The sequence below is a fragment of the Micromesistius poutassou genome, assembly GCF_964030765.1.
Source record: "Micromesistius poutassou genome assembly, chromosome: 7".
Classification (NCBI taxonomy): domain Eukaryota; kingdom Metazoa; phylum Chordata; class Actinopteri; order Gadiformes; family Gadidae; genus Micromesistius; species Micromesistius poutassou.
Window position 1 is genome coordinate 15,499,740 of NC_140277.1, and position 20,994 is coordinate 15,520,733.

Sequence of the window (20,994 nt, forward strand, 5' to 3'; positions counted from 1 at the left end):
GAAAGCTCAATAATCAATAAAGTCATAGCTACATTTGACCAACTTTTTACAGTGGGTACGTTTTAAAGGAGAACCTGACCACGCATTTACACAAAGGTCATCAAAGCCTAATGAGTAGGTGACTGACCGTTGAACCATTACCAGCCTTTAGGAGGTTATGCAAACCTTTTGATAGTAGTAATTGTCCGATCTATCTATCTATCTATCAAACATCTGGTTTGACACTCCCAAGTGTGATGTCATTAGTAGATGGCTTTGCAAATGGCTCGTCCACATTGCACCAAGTAGTACAATAGTGAACCTCAAGGGTACATTCGCTTTTTTAGACCTTAAACAATCAGGGTAAACTTTGTTTTTTAACTTTAACTTGTTTAGGCCACCAATGAAAAGTCATTAAAGACAGAGAGAAAAATTGAGAGACTACCGCATGTCACACGCACACACAAGCACAGAGTACCAGATATTTGTTATGTTTAGTTGACAAATAGGCATAGCTTGTCATTTAATCAGTAAAAAAAAAAAGGGAAAGCTAAACAGAATACTAAATGCCATATCAAATCCCGGAAAACCGATGTATTTTTAATGAGTCTGTATCCTCCCCTCTTCTCTGCTCTCCCCTTTTTATCAGGTCAAAGTATAAACAAACCGGTAATCAATGCCTTCCCCATTACCCTCCCACTAATTATAGCCTGTCCAGTGAACCCCGAGAGAGAGAGAGACCGCAGGACATCATGCAGAGCATCAAGACGGTGGAGACGCAGGTGCCCTTCCTCAAGGAGAGCTTCTTCAGCACCACGTTCAGAGGCAGGAGAAAGAGCAGTGTATCCAACCTCCTCCACAGGCAGCAGCACTCCGCGCAGCTGCTCCCCGCGCCGCGGCAGCCACACATCCCAGAGCAGGATTCGTCCCGACAGCAGCAGTGGTCCGAGCCCGCCGGCGGCGACCGGGCGGGGGCGGGGGCGGTGCCACCGCAGCAGCATCCTCGCCTGGCGCGCTCCACCAGCAGCCCGTTATGCAAGACCGCTGAACGGCCGAAGCGGGAGGGGCAGCGAGAGAGCAGGGATGAGCGAGCGAGCGTGGCTAAGCCGGGGAGGGAGGGAGATGGAGCGCTGAGTGGTAGGGAGACGGTGACTGCCGGCGCCAGTCTCCACCTCTCGTCGGCAGAGGCAGAGGCAGCAGCAGCAGCAGCAGCAGCAGCAGCAGCATCATCATCCGCCTCTCAGGCTCCCGCGGCGGGACGTAGGCGGCAGAGCTTCATCAGGAGAGGTTCTGCGTTGTTAGTCACTGCCCAGGAGGGGGTCGACTCTGCCCAGGCTCGTTTCCAGCAGCATGGCCTGATTGCCAAAGGCGTGCGCCTCCTCAGGACTATGGGGAACCAGGAGGCGAAGCAGAAGAAGGCAGGGGGAAGAGGTCCCGGCGGTGGGGATCCGGCCTGCGACGGGGACAGGGGAGCCGACGGCAAGGTGGTGGAGGTGAGCAAAAAACCGAAGACACCCCTGAGCGCCGCGAGCAAAGGAGCAGGGGCGGAAAACGTCCCCAAGAAGAAAGAGTCGAAGGGTTCTGTGTTTTCCAGCATGAGGATCAGAAAGAGCTTCTCCAGGGCGAAGGGCCTCTCCAAGGAGGACATGTTGGACATCAACAGGTCCGACGTTGATAAAACAGACCCTGGTGCCAATTTGGAAAGCAGTCTGTCCACCGACGACATTGGCACGATCTCAGACGACAGTCTGGACAGAAACGGGTCCATGGCGGACGACGGGGACAGGGAGACGAGCTCGGCGTCGGACCCCGACCTCTACAGTTTCCACTCGGCGGTGGCGGACCACGAGGACCTCCTGTCGGACATCGAGCTGACCATCAGGCAGCAGCGCTTTGGGCCGACGACGGGGGACAACCCAAACCCGCTGACCAAGGGGCCCGCTGCTTCTGAAACAGAGTCGACGTCTCCCCCTTCACCCGTCCCACGCGTCGAAGCGCACCCCGCCGCTACCCTGCCCTGTCACGCAAATGCCGAAGACCAAATCGGTCGAGTGGAAACCGAGCCAACCGCCCAGAGGCCATCCCTTTCGAGAGACCCCTCCGAACCAGGCCCTCCGAGCGAGCGCGGCCCTTGCTCGTCCCCGGCTGTAGACGCAGAGACAATCAGTGGCGGCCTCTTTCAAAAGACGGACAGCGCTTTCAGTTTGCTCGACACGACTGCGTACGCCTCCTTCGAGAGCGCCGAGGACTCCCAGGACCTTAGCCCGGTGTTTCTCGAGCCAGGGGACATCATGGCGTCCCACCGCGTGGACGCGTGCCTTCCCGATTTGCTTTTAGCCCCCTCGACTGGCGCGCTCGCGGGACCGCCCAAGAGCGCAAGCAGCCTCGACCTGACTCTGACCAGGGAAGAGGAGGACGAGCCGGCGGCGGGAAGGCGGGACTACCTGTCTCTGGATCGACGCAAGAGCCACCAATCCGTGTCGCCGGGGAGCCCGCCGCCGGGGGCCGCCCGGAGACGGAAGTCCTCCTTGGCGTCCTCCGGGGGGGTGAAGCTCTATCCGCCCATCCACCCGTCGTACGTCAAGACCACCACCAGGCAGCTCACCTCGCCGGTCAGCTCCCCCTTCACCAGCCCCCAGGTGCCCAGGAGGACGGAGGACGACGCTGCCATAGTAGTAGTACACGATCCGAGTCTGAGGGCCCGCCGGCAGAGGTCCTGCTCAGTGGCGGGGCCTCCCAGCGCCGGCGCCGCAGACTGGTCCAGAGATCTGGACGAGCTGAGGTCCGGCCAGGAAGGGGTTGACGGGTCGGCCAGGAGAAGTCAACCGGCCGGCGCGTACTGGACCCTGGGCTCCAAGAGGGCGCACGGCCGAGCGCACAAGAGCTCCAGTTCCTCGGGGTCCTTCCTGGACGTTTTCTCCGGTGAGTCCCGTAATTCTTCCGCTTCCCACTTGTGGCACGCTCTGAAGCAATTGCACACATTCCTCTCGTTGTGGATCCGGATCTGTTGTACCGCTGTTCCCTATTTAGTTTTTCATTGACTTCCATCATGTCGGCACGACGCTCAAACCAATAATGTAATGAATAAATCATACGAATCATAAGAGTCGATGAGTGTAGGAGTGTAACGTGTCTAGTGGAGAGAGGCATTTAATTTCTTAAAATGTGCCCCTGTCTCTTTTGCGTTATAATATAAAGAGCCTATTACACGAGGACATTGTTACGTTATAACTTTGATGGAAAGTCTAAATCAGGGGTGTTACACTCAAACTGTACAGTGGGCCAAAATTGAAGTCTTGGCCGGAGTTGTTGGCGCGGGGGGGGGGAGGATTGGGTTGAGATCTGTCGGAGTTGACGTGCCAGGGTTACCGCGCCAAGACGCGCATCAACGCGTTAACGCTGGAATGCGATATGCCGGCGGGCCAATTGCTTTACATTAATTGGGGACATCACATTATAACAGGGTCCACGGGCGGAATTGTTGACGGGGGGGGGGGTACGGGATTACGGGCTGCCGGAGTTGACGCACCAGGGTTACCGCGCGTCAACGCGTTAACGCTGAAATGCGATATGCCGGCGGGCCAGTTCTGATAGACATTAGATATTATCTGGCGGGCCGGATTAGGCCCGCGGGCCGTACGTTTGACACCCCTGGTCTAAATTATTATGTCAATGAATCAACCCTAATTATTCACCAAACCGTGTCAGAGCCAATAATATAATACAAAATAATTTCTGATTTCTAATTTCTGACAGAGTGTGTGTGTGTGTGTGTGTGTGTGTGTGTGTGTGTGTGTGTGTGTGTGTGTGTGTGACAGTGACAGTGACACAGGAACGGCAGACAAAGCATTTGAGGGTCTTCGCGGTGATGTTTCGTCTGAAAACAAAGGCCCGCCTTTATGAAAACACAATGTCGGCCTGTCCTCGTGTCTGTTGGGCTGAGTGTCAGGAGCTCAGCTGCTCCCTACTGTCTGCGTGTGTGTGTGCTCATAAAGCAGCTGACAGCATTACTTAGCGCCCAAAGCCAGCTATGGGATGCCCTGCACACACATCTCTTCCTCTCTCTCTCTCTCTCTCTCTCTCTCTCTCTCTCTCTCTCTCTCTCTCTCTCTCTCTCTCTCTCTCTCTCTCTCTCTCTCTCTCTTTCTAGCAATCTCTCTTCACCACTCTCTAGCATTCCCTCTCCCTCCCCCAACAGACAACAAGTGACGTTTAAATAAATACACAACATGACAAAACCAAATTCACAATGGGTTTCCTGAAGCCACACGCCATTGTAGGGCAGAGATGCGATCTCCGATATCTCCATCTTCTTCTACCTCGTTCTATCTAGAGTGCTGCATTGCAAACGCAACGCTGGAGTCTTGTTGTTGTTGTTGTCCAAGCGACCCTCTGGACTGACACTAACCGGTTCAATGTTTCATGTGACTCTGATCCATTCAGCACGTGGGCCCGGTCACACCACACACAACTGTGTGTTCCACAAGAAAGTGGAAAAAAAGCTTAAACTGACTGAGTGTGACACAGGACTCTGGAGAAGACGATTTTCCAAACACTGATTAAGTGTGTGTGTGTGTGTGCGTGTGCGTGTGCGTGCGGGCGTGTTCATGTGTGCCTTTTTCCCCCCTAGAAGGAAACTGCGAGAAGTGATTTGACATTTCTGTTCTAAATATAGTGGGGCTTTGCTGCTAAGACCAGTAGTGTGCTAGGCTTATTCTTCTATAGCTGGGGACATTCTATTATTTATTTTGAAGTCTAGTGCTTCACCAAAGCTTTCTTTTGGAAAAGCAATGTAATGGAGGCTGAAGTATTTTTTTTTTAAATTAATGTTTGGTGGAATCTTTGTTTCAATGCCATGAGTGGGTCTTGGTCTACAAACGATTGTGAATTCATCCCGTTTCTGTTTATTGACACCATATCTTACATCCCCATGAACCAACACTTTTTTGTCATTGGCTCAGTCATTGTCATCGGCTCAGTCTTTCACACTTTCTCCCAGTGAATTGTACCAGAAACTTGTTAGAGGGGCTATTTTTGCCTCAACACCTTTTCCATTTCTAGCTCCTGCTATTTCCCAGTTGAAGTTTCCCCCCGCTTCTACCAGTGCCTCGTGTGCTGTCGTCTGCTGTCGGGGATGACAGAAAACCCAGAATATCCCCTGTGAAGCCCTAACACAGATTATAACAAAGATTACAACAATGAGATTATAGCAATTATTATCCCTCACAATTCTTCCCTCTGACCTTAGGGGGGATGCGGTCTTTGTCTGTCCATTACAGTATGTGGCACAAAGTCATACTATCAACGCAGCCGAGGGCCTGGGGACGGACTGCTTTTAGTGTCTGATCCTCTTTCACCCGAGGCGTCCTCCACTCAGGCTAATGGGTTAGCGCGGTCTCGCCCCACAATAGCTCAGTGGAACGGTCTGCTTTAGAGCCCGGTCGTGTTCAGCTGCACTCTGCCAGAGAGTAGCTCGCATTCACCATTCTAGCAAGAATTTATGCACTTGTGTTATTGTACGACGCATACATTTATTTGTAAGATACCACTTAATCAAGCTGTATTCATATTTATATATGTATATGAGTGTTTTGTGTGATTAGTTTGTCTACCTCTTTGGATGTCAGTGGCCTGGCATTGTTTTCTGTTTGCATGTCTGCTGCTTTCTGCAGCTCAAACGTGACCATTTATAGCATATCTCTCCACTGGCGGTCCTAGCAGGCGGTATCAATAATGGCATCCATTATCTCCATTCTATAATGGTTTGTTTTCCCTCAGCAGGTTCCCCCGAGGTGAGCAGACCTTTGAGGCAGCGTTCTCACCCTCGATGGTGAATGGAAAAGTAGCCAATGTCATTGTTTAGAAAAATTGCCTAGCTTGGCCACTCACTATGTGCTCTTTAGTGGGCATCTCCAATGCAGTGGCTCATCGCTGAATGGATAGTGTCAATTAGGATGTTGTGTTTGATGTATTTTTAGTCGTATCTAGTCAATCCGCAGGGCAAAGCAATTAGCACATGTCTTGTTTTGTATCCCTGCTTAACATTTCAATGCCGGAGAGCTCTTCCACATGCGGCCGTTTCATTATCACATCTCTGGAAGGAACATCTGGGTTCGACTAACAACCTCTACCACTTGTTTGGTCAAATGCACGTGTTTCACTATTGCAGTGGCGGTTCTAGGGGGGGCCACAGGGAGGGCCAGTGCCCCCGTAACTCTGAGTCCGGCCCCCCCTGTGGCCCCCCCCCGAACGAGCCAACCCCACCCCCCGTCAACAATCGCGCCCGCAATAGCGCTCGTCCGCGATCCAACGCCCCTCTAACAGAAAAGCCGGCCCCATCTCGGCCCCCCCATTAAAACCGGTCTAGAATCGCCACTGCACTATTGACATGTTTAATCTTGTTTGCAAAAAAACCCCATCTAAATGTATAAATATAGGACAGCGTCCGTTAGTGTGCTAAGTAGGCCATGACCTCCTCACTAGATGTTGGCGATGCCGACCTTGCCCTTGCTGGAGATGCTGGATGTGCATCGGTAGATTGGTGGGAGAGACTGATCTTGTTTGACAAGACAAGTTTGTTCAGCCTATTTGCTGCCCTTCAGACAGAAGAGCAGATCTCGTTAGACAGGAGAGATTTGTCTGTCTGTCTGCCTGTCTGGTCTGTCTGTCTGCCTGTCTGCCTGTCTGCCTGTCTGGTCTGTCTGTCTGTCTGTCTGTCTGTCTGTCTGTCTGCCTGTCTGGTCTGTCTGTCTGCCTGTCTGGTCTGTCTCTCTGTCTGTCTGTCTGTCTCATGGTGGTAACGACCTATGTATTGCCCTTGCTCTTTCCCCCTACCCTTGTGTTTGTTTGTCTGTTATTTAATGTTATCACTGTCTCCTCTCTAGTTCCACCCCACCCCCCCCCCCCCCCCCCCCCCCTACTGTGTCCTCTCTCCCGGTCTCTTTTGGTCCCTCACTCTGGGCCTTCTCCCTCTGAGGTCTGTCTCTCTAAAGGCTTAATTATGGTTCCACGTTGACGCAACGCAATTACCACGCAGTCGCTTCGATGAACCTGTTTTGGTTCTGCGTCTGGTTTAGTAAGCGGACCAATCAGAGCCCTTGCTGTTGTGTCGCCTCGACGCAAGGTTAAAATGTTATGGGAGGCGCACGTCAGGCCCTCGCTGTGGACGCAAGGAGGGTCCGCAAGGACGTAATGATTACGTCCTTGCGGACCCTCCTTGTGGACCCATTACGTCGTAATGGGTCCGTAAGGCCCCCTTGCGTGGTGTCGACGTGGAACCGTAACGAAGCCTTAAGTAGGGCTGGGCGATTAATCGAATTTTGATCGCGATTTCGATTTCAGAGTGAAACGATCAGCAAACTAATATAATCGAGTTGAAACGATTTTTTTATTTTGATTTTTTTTTCAAATTTTTTCAATTTTTCTTTTTTTTATAGAAATTGCAGAACAGCTGGATTCATATCTGGACTTCATTTTCTATTTGACCATTTTGTGTATTTTTTTAAGGGGAAATTTCTCATTTAAAAAGTTTTCGAGTTCGAGAGAAATTATGAATAAACGCATCATGTTTCCAAACTCAAGAATAATCGAGATTTCAATACTGACCAAAATAATCGTGATTATGATTTTTTTTTTCCATAATCGAGCAGCCCTAGCCTTAAGCCTCTGTCTCTCTGCCCCCCCCCTCCCCCCCCCCCCCCCCTGCAGGCCGGACTCTTCTGGAACGGCTGCGGCCCCAGGCGGAGGGCGTGTCCGCGGGGCAAGAGGCCAGAGAGCTGTGCCACCACATGCTGCGCCTGGGCCTCCTGCAGCCCTTCAGCGACGGGGCCGCCCTAGTGGAGCCGATCGCCGGCACGGAGGACACCCCGACGGCGGCCGGCTTCAGCGTAAGAAGCCCTGTGATCGTTAACGTGATTTAGGGACGGTGTTGACGGCCTGCCACGTCTTTGTAATGTACACACCAGGAAGTACAGATGGGTAACAACTGGGTAGATCGACATGAGCGCATTGCTTTTATTAGCACAGGGGTGATGGTGTACACACATCGCGTAAAATGTTCATCGACTAGGACATTAAAGCGATCCCGTTGTGTTTACAGTATTTCCCAGGCACCACACCTCACCAGGGCCACACAGGTTTTATTACATGTATAGCTGAACTGGGCTTTAGGAGGGATTGGATGTGCACTTAATACTAGAACCCGACCAATATATATCGGTTGATTTTATCGGCTAATATCGGCCTATCATTTTGATTTATATTTGTAATTACCTCTTTTATTAACCCTCTTCTGTGGTGGTTGAACCTCTAAATGCTTTAACCGAGCAAATCCAGGTAAACGCTCCCAACTCTTTTAAATCATGTTGTGTGGGAAGGTCAGTAGCTCCTACTGATACAGTGGGTTGGTTCCTTTACCTCATGATTTGAACCTGATGGTCCGTAGGCCCAAAGCATTGCTACAGGGTAAGCAGCAGAAAATCCCCCAGGACATATATATTGAATAACGGCCGATATATATATATACAGAATATGTTGAATGCCGGTCGATAAATTGATATTGGTAATTATTTACTCCCTAATATCGTCCCCCGCCACTAAAATCCAGTATGGGTCAGGCTCTACTTAATACCTAATTGTGAAATGAATAACCTATTTTAAAAAGCCTGTTTATATGTGTAATGGCATCCGATTTAAGGATCTCTCTGCATTTAGGATATCGATATCATCTCATTCCTTTGAGCTATTTCGAGCGTTGAATGTGTTTAAAGGGCTGTGCTGGACATTATTTTTGGGCCATTTAAGCTGATTTCGAGTCGAACAGATGGGCTTTAGTCACTGGTTACATAACTCTTCTGGGATTGGCGTGCACGCACGCACGCACGCACTCACGCACGCACACGCACACACACACACACACACACACACACACACACACACACACACACACACACACACACACACACACACACACACACACACACCGTGTGCACTTGCATTACCGTGCACATGATCAAATGGGGACTGCATGCGCGCAAACACACAAAGTCATGTGGAAGCGTGCGTTCCCAGGCACTTCCATGCATGGTTGCCATAATAACAAACCCTGAAATACTCACTTAGTCTCTCTTAACCCAGCCTGCTTGTGCAGACCATCTGCCCGCTGTGTTATGCAAGCGTGCTTAGGGCTCAGTCTGCTCTTACCCTGCTGAAAGTTCACCAGTGTACAGGGTCAGAGAGCCCACTCCACTGGCCCTGTTTATACCTAGCCGTCACGGACTTTGGACTGAACTTTGGACTGCTTGTCTGAGTGGCCGAGGGTCAGGTTTAATAGCTTAGGTTGTCTGGGGTCTGCTAGATGCGAGGTTTTGTCCTGGCAGAGACAAAATAAAACATCACCCGCGGGGCCATCTCTTCCACTGGAACAAATAGCATCTGACACTCAGGATGCTGAACCCGGCCTGCTCACAAAAAGCAACCAGCAATGGTGAATGTTGTAGTCAACATTCACAACCATGGCTTCCGTCCTTCCATATTTAGTCTCACTGTTATTATTCAGTATTTATTATTTCCCTTTATACATGATGGTACAGTTGTGGCACTTCCACGTTTGTGTTGAGAGAAAAAAAAATAAATCATCTAAAGGATCCAACGTAACCAACTGAAGTTGAAGCTAAACTTTCAGTAGGAGTGCTCTGGTTCAGAACAACAACTCTTGTTGACAACATGTCATGCGCCATGTGCCATACTCTGATTGGTTAATTCAGTAATTGCTTAAAGATAAGAATTACCAAGAATTTCTGGCTAACCAAGAACGAATGGGATAGGGTGACCAGACGTCCCCGTTTCCCAGGGATAGTCTGTGTTTCTTTCTTCTTTTTCAGACGGTTTCTAAGTAGTCTCAAGACGATCTGATAGGCTGTGACATGACCTCTCTCTCTGCAGGGGGTCTCTCTAAATACTTAATACCATAATCAATGGGATATCAATACAATACAGAATGATTCCCTGTTTGAGGAGCCTAATTCAGATGCTTTTGGCTGGTTAACCCAAAGCTTAAAACACGTCATAGTAAACCATTGGGCATGTTGGCTACTGCCCAATCATTTAATACAGTAATACATATACCAGGATAAGAATAGGCTAAATGTGAATATTTAAAAAAAATGTCCCCTAAGAAATAATACCATCAGATATTTTGTTGATATATGGTCTGCCATCTACAAATGTTAGAAGATTAATTTAGTAAGGTTTGGTTTCTGTTTTGTTGTTGTTATTGTTGTTGTTTTTTTTGTTTTGATTGATAATGTTCCCCTTCGACTTTGGAGAGAAATCATTCATTTGTTTCGGAGCGGTTTAATCAGATGTGGCACAAAAAAAATCAAAGTAAAAATAAATAAGACCCAGCCGAATGCAATGGAATAAATAAATATAAATAGTATAGCAGATGTCAAGCTTACATAAGTTAAAGGGGTATGATATATTGCACTTACGACCGGCTTCCTTTCATAAATTGCATTCCGATCGTACCCAAGCAGCTCTTTCTTCACATTAATTGACAGGCTCCACGGACAGCAAACAAATGATCCAAGCCAAATCACCATGGTCAACGTCACTGCTTCCCTTCTCTGTTTCTTCCCAAACCCCCCCCCCCCCCCCCCCCCCACACCAGGAGGAGCAGCTGTACACGTGGGCAGCTCTGGGTCTTCAGGTGCCCGGCCATCTCTGGGAGCTGTACGGCGGGAGGAAACCCGGGAGAACACAACAGGGGTTCCCGCCATCCAGCATCAAAACACCAGGAGGAATAAACTGCCAGGTAGCCTTTTTTCTTTTTTTTTTTTTGTGGAGCTTTGTGGTTACCAATCCCATTGACATTATACAAACGGTTGTTTTTCTGTTTTTTGTGTGAGTGTGAGTGTTGGTTTTTCTGTTGATTCTGGTGATACTGATAGTTCTTTAAACCTATCCAAACAAAAAAAATCACGCATTTCTGTCTAAATAAACCGAGTGGTGCAATGCCACAGTCCGGCCACGAGAGGGCAGGCTTGTCTCGCACAACCGTTCTGTTGGCACGTCGCTTCACAATACAGTGACCACCTTTCACCACCGCGCGTCAAGGAAAGCCTTGGAGAAACAAGCCCTCCGTGAGTCACGCTAGGAGGTTTGTACAGCTATACGTCCAGGAATGGAGACTCCCTGTGGACCGCATCCCTTCCCCGTTGTTCCCCTCCATCGCGAAACCAAGCAGTCTGGAGCCAGGAGTCTGATGGATTGCGGACAGATTGGACTTCCTTGACCCTGCTTACTCCGGCCCACCATAGCGCAGTTTACCGGGCTGCTCTCTCGATGCTGGATGTTTTGTGGTTAGCGATCACTGTGCACTGGTCGCTCCGCTGAAATGATTGTGTTGGGGGTGGGTTATTGTTTTTTTGTATTTAGTTTTTGTTTCCTGAGGTCTTGCCTCAAAGCCCTTGGCTGCTGCTGCTGCTTTCATACCAAAACGTTCAAAAGCAACACACACACGCACACACACACACACACACACACACACACACACACACACACACACACACACACACACACACACACACACACACACACACACACACACACACACACACACACCACACAATTGAAAAAGCCTGTGTCTTCAGCTTCCATACTCCTCCCATTATCTTTCTAAAGCAAAACAAGATCATGGAATGGATGGACACATCGCCCGTCTGTCTGTGTGTGTCCATCAGTCTGTCCCACTATCTTTTTTTTTTCCAGATGGACGGACATAAAAAGCTCCACATATAATCACATGATGATAAGAAATAATACCTTCGTACAATGGCCCTTTGACACTGTACCCGGGCTGAACAAATGAAATATACTTGTCTTAAATTGATATAATTAATAATATTACTGACCGCCTTTTTTGCACTACAACAACTTAAATGATATTATATTACACAGAAACCTATGCTGCTACTTCATACATGTCCATAGTACACTCTTATATTTGTATTATATTTTATTGTCTATCTTTTTTTAACATGAGTAATGTCCTTCTGTGTGCACTTCAATGTTTCCTTTTAGTTGTGTCGGGATACGTCTTGCCTTGTCTGTTGTCTTTGTCTTATCACTTCACATCTGTTCACCGTGGGACAGCGGGAAGCGTCTTGTGATGGAAAAATCGACACGTTGTTTCATTTTATAACTTAGGCCTTGTTCTTTCCTTGGCGTATTTGTCTTGCCATCCTTCCCAGAGTCGACTATTCATTGACCTTTGTGCTTGATTCAGCCACCTCACAAGTGAGCAATGTCGTCAAAATGTTATCCCATGTGCTGTGGTCAGCTGTCCCACCTTCCTCCTCAGCATCAATGCCCTTGTGCTGTGGTCGGCGGTCCCACCTTCCCTTCTCTATGGGTCGCCGGCCTACCTTCCTTAGAGTCAACCAATAGTGTCGACCTTCGTACTTGGGTAAACCGGTCACAAAGGAGAAGACATCCTCTTATAGGCACTCTTCTGCTTGATAAGAACACAGGCAACTCTGTGTTCTTGATTTGATTACATTAACATTACTTGATTTGATTATTGACATCTGCAATATGGGGAGGATCTGAAACGGTATAAATAACTTAAACTGTCAAACTGTATTCTGGACTCACTCTGCTAGAGAGGAGTCTAACGTATGCATGCATTAAACCTAGGATAATTGCTTTCCTATGCATCGTGTGCTTTTTTGCAGTGGGAAATCTCATCTGTCCTAGACGCAATATCTGTTAAAGTTAAATTGCCACGACAATTTTCTCCGGTGCTTTTGCTGTGTCTACATGTGAAGTAATAAGACAATAAATCTGACTTTGACTTTTGATAGAAACAACAAATGTCCTTACACTCCCGTGTACGTTCATCATCATCCGTCGTCCTCCCCTCCACAGACACACGCCGTCGGGTCAAAGCCTTCGGACGACGGCGGCGGCGGCGGCGCCGGCGGCCGTCCGGCCCCCCTGCTGGAACGCACCGTGGCCGAGCTGCGGCTGCAGGTCCGAGCGCTCCAGGGCCGCCTGGCGGAGGGCCCCGCCGGCCGCCCCGAGGCTCCGCCCACCGGCGCCGGCGCCGGCGGGGGGACGGCAGGCAGGACGAGCCGGGAGGCCTCGGCCCAGACCTCGCCCTCCGCTCCTGCCCCGCTGCCTTTGCCGAGCCCCGCTGTTCCCACGGCGACGGGGGGCTTCGTGTGCACCTGCCAGAAGGGGCTGCAGGTGGGCGGCGTCTGTCCTCCGCCGCCGCCACCACCACCACCACCACCTCCGCTTCCGGGTCTCTCCCTCCCTCCCCCACCGCCTCCCCCGCCTTTGCCAGGTGGTGCTGCTGCCCCCCCTCCTCCTCCTCCTCCCCCTCCTCCACCACCATTGCCTGGGCAAGCACATCTGCCTCCACCACCACCACCACCACCCCTACCCGGGTTTGGTCCCCCTCCACCACCACCACCACCCCCTGGCATGGGCCCACCTCCACCACCACCTCCACCCCCGGGCATGGGCCCACCTCCTCCACCTCCACCCCCGGGCATGGGCCCGCCTCCTCCACCTCCACCCCCGGGCATGGGCCCGCCTCCTCCACCTCCACCCCCGGGCATGGGGCCCCCCCCTCCGCCGCCAGGGTTCGGGCCCCCGCCTCCCCCGGGGGCGATGCCCGCCCCGGTGGCCCCTGCAGCGGCCCCTGGCAAGGCGGTGTTGGAGCCCTCCAAACCCATGAAGCCCCTCTACTGGACGCGCATCCAGCTCAACGCCAAGAAGTAAGGAGTTACGAAACGCAAATCTGTCATCAAAACATTACATAATCTATTCTAATTACACATAATTAAACTAGCTATTACTTTGGTATTTTGATTGCATTGTGGTCTTTTGCTGTTTTTGCTGTGACTTATCATGATCAAGCATCAGGGTTTGATGAAGTAAAATTACACACCTCCAGCTAGATGAAATGTCAACCTTTGATCAAAACAAATGCCCACATGAAGGGATCATTAAACCAACGCAGGACCACGCTATAGACCGACTGGGCTGAAGGTGAGCGTCGAACGCTGCAACAGAACAGCGGCTAACGTAAACATGTCTTTTCATGTATTCATGTTTACTTCGTGGTTCCTGGTATCCATTACACTTTTGAGGACGCACACTGAGGGGCTGCCTCTCCTTGGCATGGCTTATAATGTACTTTAATATAACGTATAAACATACCATCAAATAATTAAGTGAGGGCTTGAAACATACTGTTTCCATTTTTACCCATTAAGTTGCAAAATCGCTTAACTCGATCATTAAGGGACTTGTAGCGGGGCGGTGCTGTGGCATAATATAATCTGATAGCCAGCCTGTGTCAACGGTCTGAGAGGCGCAGGTTTGTTCCATGACCGGTGATAGACTTTACAGATAGAACATAAATAAAATGCTTGGCTGAACACGCAAAGTGGAGACAGACATGAATCTTTGTACGCGAGGGGGTTCACGAGAACGTGGAAACTTGACCATTCACAATGAAAAACTCGGCCCCCACTCTCCAAGAGCCATGGCAATATTATTACAGTGGAAAATAAATTCAAGGTGTTGTGGTGAATAACGATTTGCCATATGCCCCGGCCCCATACGGGAAATGTGCATACGTCGATATCAATAACCTCCATAACTTATGCCTCCAATAAAGTCAAGGCAAACACTTTAGCTGTCATATGAAAGCATAATGAGACAAACAACGTGATCGTGTTTAGTCGAGGATGGATAGAACAGGGGACATGCTCATTGCTTTGAGTGCCAGAGCTGCAGCCTTCATAATGAGCGGAGAGCCTCTTTGACTCTTGCGTGTAAACTCGGTGTGTAAAGTAAAAAGTGCTGTGTTCTGAAAAGACACTCACTCTGCGTTCGTCACACCCAAGCAAACTGCAAACTGCCGTGTTCTTTTAGAGAAGGTCGCCGAGTCAGGATCGATTTAACTCACTTTATTTGTTAAAAGTTTGGTACGATGTCTACGAAGCGAAAGTAGGGGAATTGTATAGTCACGCGTGGAGATACGTTTAGCAGGGCATCGATTCATTACCTATAGCGTTCTGGTCCCTTGGGCTGTCTGTGGCCATTACACTTGTTTTTGTGGCCCTGAGCCTCTGGGTTTCTCAGACACCTGGTCTAAGATAAGACAAGAATAAGATAATCCTTTATTAGTCCCACAGTGGGGAAACTTGCCTGCTGGTATCTCTAGAATTGATACGTGAATGAATGGCTCCTCAGATGAGCCGGACGCCTCCCTAGTCGCCAAGGACATACGTGTCTGACGTGCGCCTCCCAAAAATTGTAACCTTTCCGTCGACCTTCCGCGACGCAGCCGCAAGGGGCTGTGATCGGTCCCGCTCACTAAGACCCGACGCAGACCCAGTCGGACCATAAAGGTTCACGACTCCGTCGAAGCGTCTGCGTGGTCCTTGCGTTGCGTTGAACGTGGTGGGACCATAAAGAGCCCTTTAGCATGTGTCACAAAACCACCAAAAACGCACAACTGTGTACAAATGTGTTCTGACGCCGACGTGACACAAGGAGCCGTCGTGGCGCGTGACTGAAGGGTGTGCCAGTGCTAATGCTGCGTGCGTTGTGCTCTCCCCCCCCCCCCCCCCCCCCGTCTGCAGACCCCTGCAGCGGCTCTCTGGTGTGGGAGAAGATTGAGGAGCCCACGGTGGACTTTAACGACTTTGTGGAACTCTTCTCCAAAAGTACCGTCAAGGAGAAGAAGAAACCCATATCGGATACCATCAGCAAGTCCAAGGCCAAGCAGGTACGCTCCTGTGTGTGTGTGTGTGTAGGTGTGGGTGTGTGCGTGTGTGCACGGGAAGGTGTTTGTGTAGGTGTGTGCGTGTGCGTGTGCGCACGGGAAGGTGTGTGTGTGTGTTCTTGTGTAGGTGTGGGTGTGTGCACGGGAAGGTATGTGTGTGTGTGTGTGTGTGTGTGTGTTCTTGTGTAGGTGTGGGTGTGTGTGGTGGTTCATACAGAGCCCCCCTCTCTCCCATCTCCCCCTCTTCCATTAGCCCCCCCCCCACCCACCCCCCCACCCCCTTCCCCCCCCCCTCCCAGTCCCTGTGACTCCCAGACTCCTGATTGACAGGAGGAACTGCTGCAGCCAGACAGTTATTATGTGTGGTAAGGTCTGGCTCCCTCCAGACTCCCCCCCCCCCCCCCTCCCCTCCCCTCCCTCTGACCATCCAGTGGCACGGAGCCAGCAGCTCGCGTGCGGTTGAGGAAAAACCTCACCGTGGCGACGACTGTCGACAGAGCGGAGGGGGGCGGTGGGGGGGGGGGGGGGGGGGGGGGCGATGGGGCCAGGAGGGGAAGGCCTGGGAGCTGTAATTTGTGATGAAGTTACTCTTCTGGCGCTCCTCTCTAGGCCTGAGGTTTGCAGTCACACTGTAAGCTGCACCGTCCCATGTCCTTTATATCACACTCGGTCGGTTGAATTCCGGGGGCCGGAATCCTTTCTCCGGGGGACGCCACAGACGCCTCTTTCTGTCATTCCTTTTTTTTGTGTGTTATTCCCTTGTTTGAGCCGAGTTAAAACTCCTCCCTCCTTGACAGGGGGGGGGGGAACATATGGGACGATTTGCCGAATACTCCGACTCAAAGTGACATTCACTTCATATTCCAGAAGGGAATGTGACGTGGAATGTTACGACTAACGCGTGTCATCTAAACACACCGACTCGCCCGCCGCCTCAGCAATGAAACACAGATCCGCACAGCGGGGGGGGGGGGGGGGACTCTGCACTGTAAACTTTGTAATTACGCGGTCCGGGAGCCACTGCGAATTGCGTGCCGGTCTTGCCTGGCTAATACACCTCTAAGTACCAGGCACTGATGGATGGGAAACAGAGGCCTGGCAACCAACAACGCACGCTGGTTTACGTTGACTAATGGAGCTTTTGAGAGATGTTTCTGTGCCGGCAGGAGAATAAAAAATGAAGAGACATGAGGAGGGCTCAGCCTGACGGGCGTCAGGAGACACAGAGCCAGCCTCTACTGCTGGTCCTCAGCCAGATGAGGAGACAGACCCAGCCTCTACTGCTGGTCCTCAGCCTGATCAGGAGACTGAACCAGCCTCTACTGCTGGTCCTCTCAGACCCAGCCTCTACTGCCTCTACTCCTCAGCCTCCTGAGACGGGTTGTGGCATGAGCCTGAAGAATCTCTGAGGGGTAAAGGGTGATGGGTGTGGGATGATGACCCCCCCTGGGCATCAGGGTACCACCCCCACCCCGCCCCTCCCCCCTCCCATGGATGAGCTCATGACACACACTCCAGCCGATTGTTAAGAGCGTCAACCGTTGCGTCCTGCCAGGCCGGTCCATGCGTCACCGACAGCAGTGACGCTGTGGGCCTCCTCCAGGACACCGATCACATGACGGGGCCCAGCCGTTTGTGTGTGTGTGTGTGTGTGTGTGTGTGTGTGTGTGTGTGTGTGCGTGTGTGTGTGTAACTGTGCGTGTCAGTGTGTGACACTATGAGAGTGTGAGTATGTGTGAGTCAGTGTGTGAGAGTGAGTGAGTCTGTGTATCAGTGAGAGAGAGTGTGTGTGTGCGTGTGCGTTGTGCGTGCGTGCGCGCGCTGTGCGTGTGTGTTGGAGTCTGGATCATAAAACCTTCCGCCTGGAGCACAGTGCTGATGTCCGTTTTGACGTCAGCCGCTGCAGCTGAGCACACACATGTCCTCATAAACTAATCGAATGGAGCAAGAGGAGAGAAATGAGTCCATAGAAACGCATCAACAGCAGCAGCAACTCACCCTCAGAGCGGCTGGAGACCGGGTGCTGGAGACCAGGGGGGCTGGAGACCAGGGGACTGGAGACCAGGGGGGCTGGAGACCAGGGGGGCTGGAGACCAGGGGGCTGGAGACCAGGGGGCTGGAGACCAGGGGGGCTGGAGACCAGGGGTGCTGGAGACCAGGGGGGCTGGAGACCAGGGGACTGGAGACCAGGGGGGCTGGAGACCAGGGGGGCTGGAGACCAGGGGGCTGGAGACCAGGGGGGCTGGAGACCAGGGGGGCTGGAGACCAGGGGGGCTGGGGACCAGGGGACTGGAGACCAGGGGGCTGGAGACCAGGGGGCTGGGGACCAGGGGGCTGGGGACCAGGAGGGCTGGGGACCAGGGGGGCTGGGGACCAGGGGGGGCTGGAGACCAGGGGGGGCTGGGGACCAGGAGGGCTGGGGACCAGGGGGGCTGGGGACCAGGGGGGGCTGGAGACCAGGGGGGCTGGGGACCAGGGGGGCTGGGGACCAGGAGGGCTGGGGACCAGGGGGGGCTGGAGACCAGGGGGGCTGGAGACCAGGAGGCTGCCATGGCTGACCCTGTTCTCTGGGGTCTGTCAAAGACTTCCCCCTAATAAACGTTTCTATATGCATTGTTTCAGTGAGGTTCTCATTTGAACCGTGAATCAATCTTTTACACAACGCTTTTTTTTTTTTTTTTGAAATACGTGCTCTTGAAGTTGAGTTGAACGCCATGCCAGGATTTTTTAGCGGCCTCTGTGGGGATATGAAGAAGCGCTACGATGAAACGTTTAATGATCCTCCACTTCAGAAAGAAAAAGGCAAACTTTTATCTTCACAGATCCAGCATCAGTTTTTTGCAAGATTCTCAAAGGCAAATCTCGCTCCCTTCTCTTGTTGCATGGATTATTTTAAGCTGAACAAATTGATCTTTGCTGATTTTTGTTTCCCCCCAAACGAGATCTAGAGTTGTGTAGGAACTATGACAATCCATTTTGGCAAATGTTTAAACAAACTATGAATCGCTAATCAAATAATGTCATCAGAACTTGTCATTCAGTCAAGATTTGTAGACGATTGCCGTGACCTAAATGATTCCTCAAAACCCCAAACTTAGGAAACATGTGCTTTTGATCTGAGCAATTTCAAAAGCTTTTAACAGAGAATCTTCTCTGATGATTCTGTTGTTTTGTAATATTATCGTCGAAAAAAAACATGTTTCTCATTTCAAATACAATTTCTAATTACGTTCATGTCAATCGTCAAAAAAAAACGGTTAAAACGGCCGTTATTACTTTGTACAGCATCAAACCCAAAGTGATCCATTCAAGAGTGTTCGCTGACATCGTCAAAGTCCAGTCGTGCAGCGGGAGTCTTTATATACTGTATGTGATGTGCCTGTCAACCGATTAAAAAAAACCCCAACTCATTCACATTGGAACCGACTCCTCCAGCCCCCCCCGTCCCCCCCCCTCCCCCGTCCCCCCCCCCCCTTTTCCCTGTCTGCCTGCGGGGTCGTCGCAGGAAGTAACCGCGCGTCTCGTCGCGCTACAGGCCCCTTGTCCCTTGAAGTTGTGGCTGCGCCGGGAGAGAGCAAAGCCACTGGGGCTAGCCCCTGACACAGTACAACTCCCAGTGTTCTTTAGAGGTCCTGCGGTCTGTGTGATCTGGTTTGAGTGGAAGCATTCTGTCTGGATGGTGGTAGACTTTGGTTTCCTATATCCCCCCGTACACGCAGCACCACCTCCTCCCCCCTCCTCCCCCCCCCCCCCCCCCCGACTCGCCACTGATGGCTTTCTACTGCAAAGCCGACGTATGCGTTCACAGCCCAGGCTGTGGTTCCCTGGATCGCCTCAGATATTTTGTATTATGCATGAGACGCGACACTGACCCATTATTCAACTCTCGCACTGTTCAAATTATATCTCGAGATATGATTGTCCTTGAGTGTGTCGCTCGCGATGCAAGGTGACTTCTGTATTTGCCCGATTTGCTATTGTGTGCGGTGGTATCGGGTGGTTTGCGTGCTTTTGTGCACCAAAGGAGCCGTAACATTGCTGCGAGTGGAGGAGTCATAATGTGAGAACATGTCATGTTGGTGAGAACCCACCCCACGCTGCACACATGAAATACATTTTCTATGGCCAGCGAATGAATAATGTTAAAAAAGAGGTTAGCTGTGTGTCATTGTTGCGTGACCCTGAAGGAGATCATAGATCATCATAACTCAACTAGACACTAATATCCTGCATACTATTTGTGGGACTATTTGCCATTTGGGTTTTTTCTTTTCCTTTGTACAAAGATACATGATTGAGGGGTCAAAGGGTTTGTGTGTGTACTGTGTATGTCAAGGTAAAGGGGTTCTGATGTGTTCTGAGATAAAGGGCTTCTGCCCGATAAGGCAAAGGGGTTATGATGTGTATTGTTCATGATAATGTAAAGGGGTTCTGTCTGATGAGGTTAAAGGAGTTCTGATGTGTGTGTGTGTGTGTGTGTACACGTGTGTAAATAGTAATAGCCTATCGGAACTCTCTGTGGCGCAGGTGGCGAAGCTGCTTAGCAACAAGCGCTCCCAGGCCGTGGGGATCCTGATGTCCAGCATTCACCTGGACATGAAGGACATCCGCAACGGTGAGTAGGGCGGCCTGCGCGAGTAGGTCAAGGTCATACGACCTTGACCTTTTGAGTAGTATGAATGTCGGCAAAACAATGTCGGCAGGGAAACGGGAAGTGTTTGTAGGACACACTCACACGTTTTTTTGTGTGTCAACATTTAACGTAAAAAAAAAAAAAACCCTTTGCAAAACCAGGAGCAGAGTAATTCCCCGTCGGACCCACCCTGGTTCACACCCTGCCCCCCTTGTACACATGTTCCCAGTGTCCCCGTCGGGACGTCTCGCGCCCCCCAGCTAATCTAAACTGTTAAGTGGAGTCAGTCAGGCAGTGCTCAGCGTGCAGAGTGTCTCCCTGTTAGGGCTGGCCTCTGATTGCTCTCTGATATCGCACTCCCTCACATGTCCGAGCACACCCCCACCTCCTTCTCCTCCTCCTCCTCCCCCTCCTCCTCCTCCTCCTCCTCCTCCTCCTACTCCTTCTCCCTCCTCCTCCTCCTCCTCCTCTTCCTCCTCCTCCTCCTTCTCCTCCCTCCTCCTCCTCCTCCTTCCTCCTCTTCCTTCTCCTCCTTCTCCTCCCTCCTCCTCCTCCTCCTCCTCCTCCCCCCCTCCTC

General features: G+C 51.1%; 1 protein-coding gene across 1 annotated transcript; it reads left to right on the plus strand.

Moving 5' to 3' along the window:
* Window positions 1-731: 731 nt before the first annotated feature.
* fmn2a (formin 2a) lies at window positions 732-20,681 on the plus strand (the record flags this gene model as incomplete). The annotated part of the gene is made up of 7 exons (XM_084470222.1): window positions 732-1,156; window positions 1,244-2,901; window positions 7,687-7,865; window positions 12,907-13,763; window positions 15,652-15,787; window positions 20,312-20,399; window positions 20,647-20,681. 7 exons carry the CDS (start codon window positions 732-734, stop codon window positions 20,679-20,681), a joined length of 3,378 nt encoding a protein of 1,125 aa, XP_084326348.1.
* Between the last annotated feature and the right edge of the window lie 313 nt (window positions 20,682-20,994).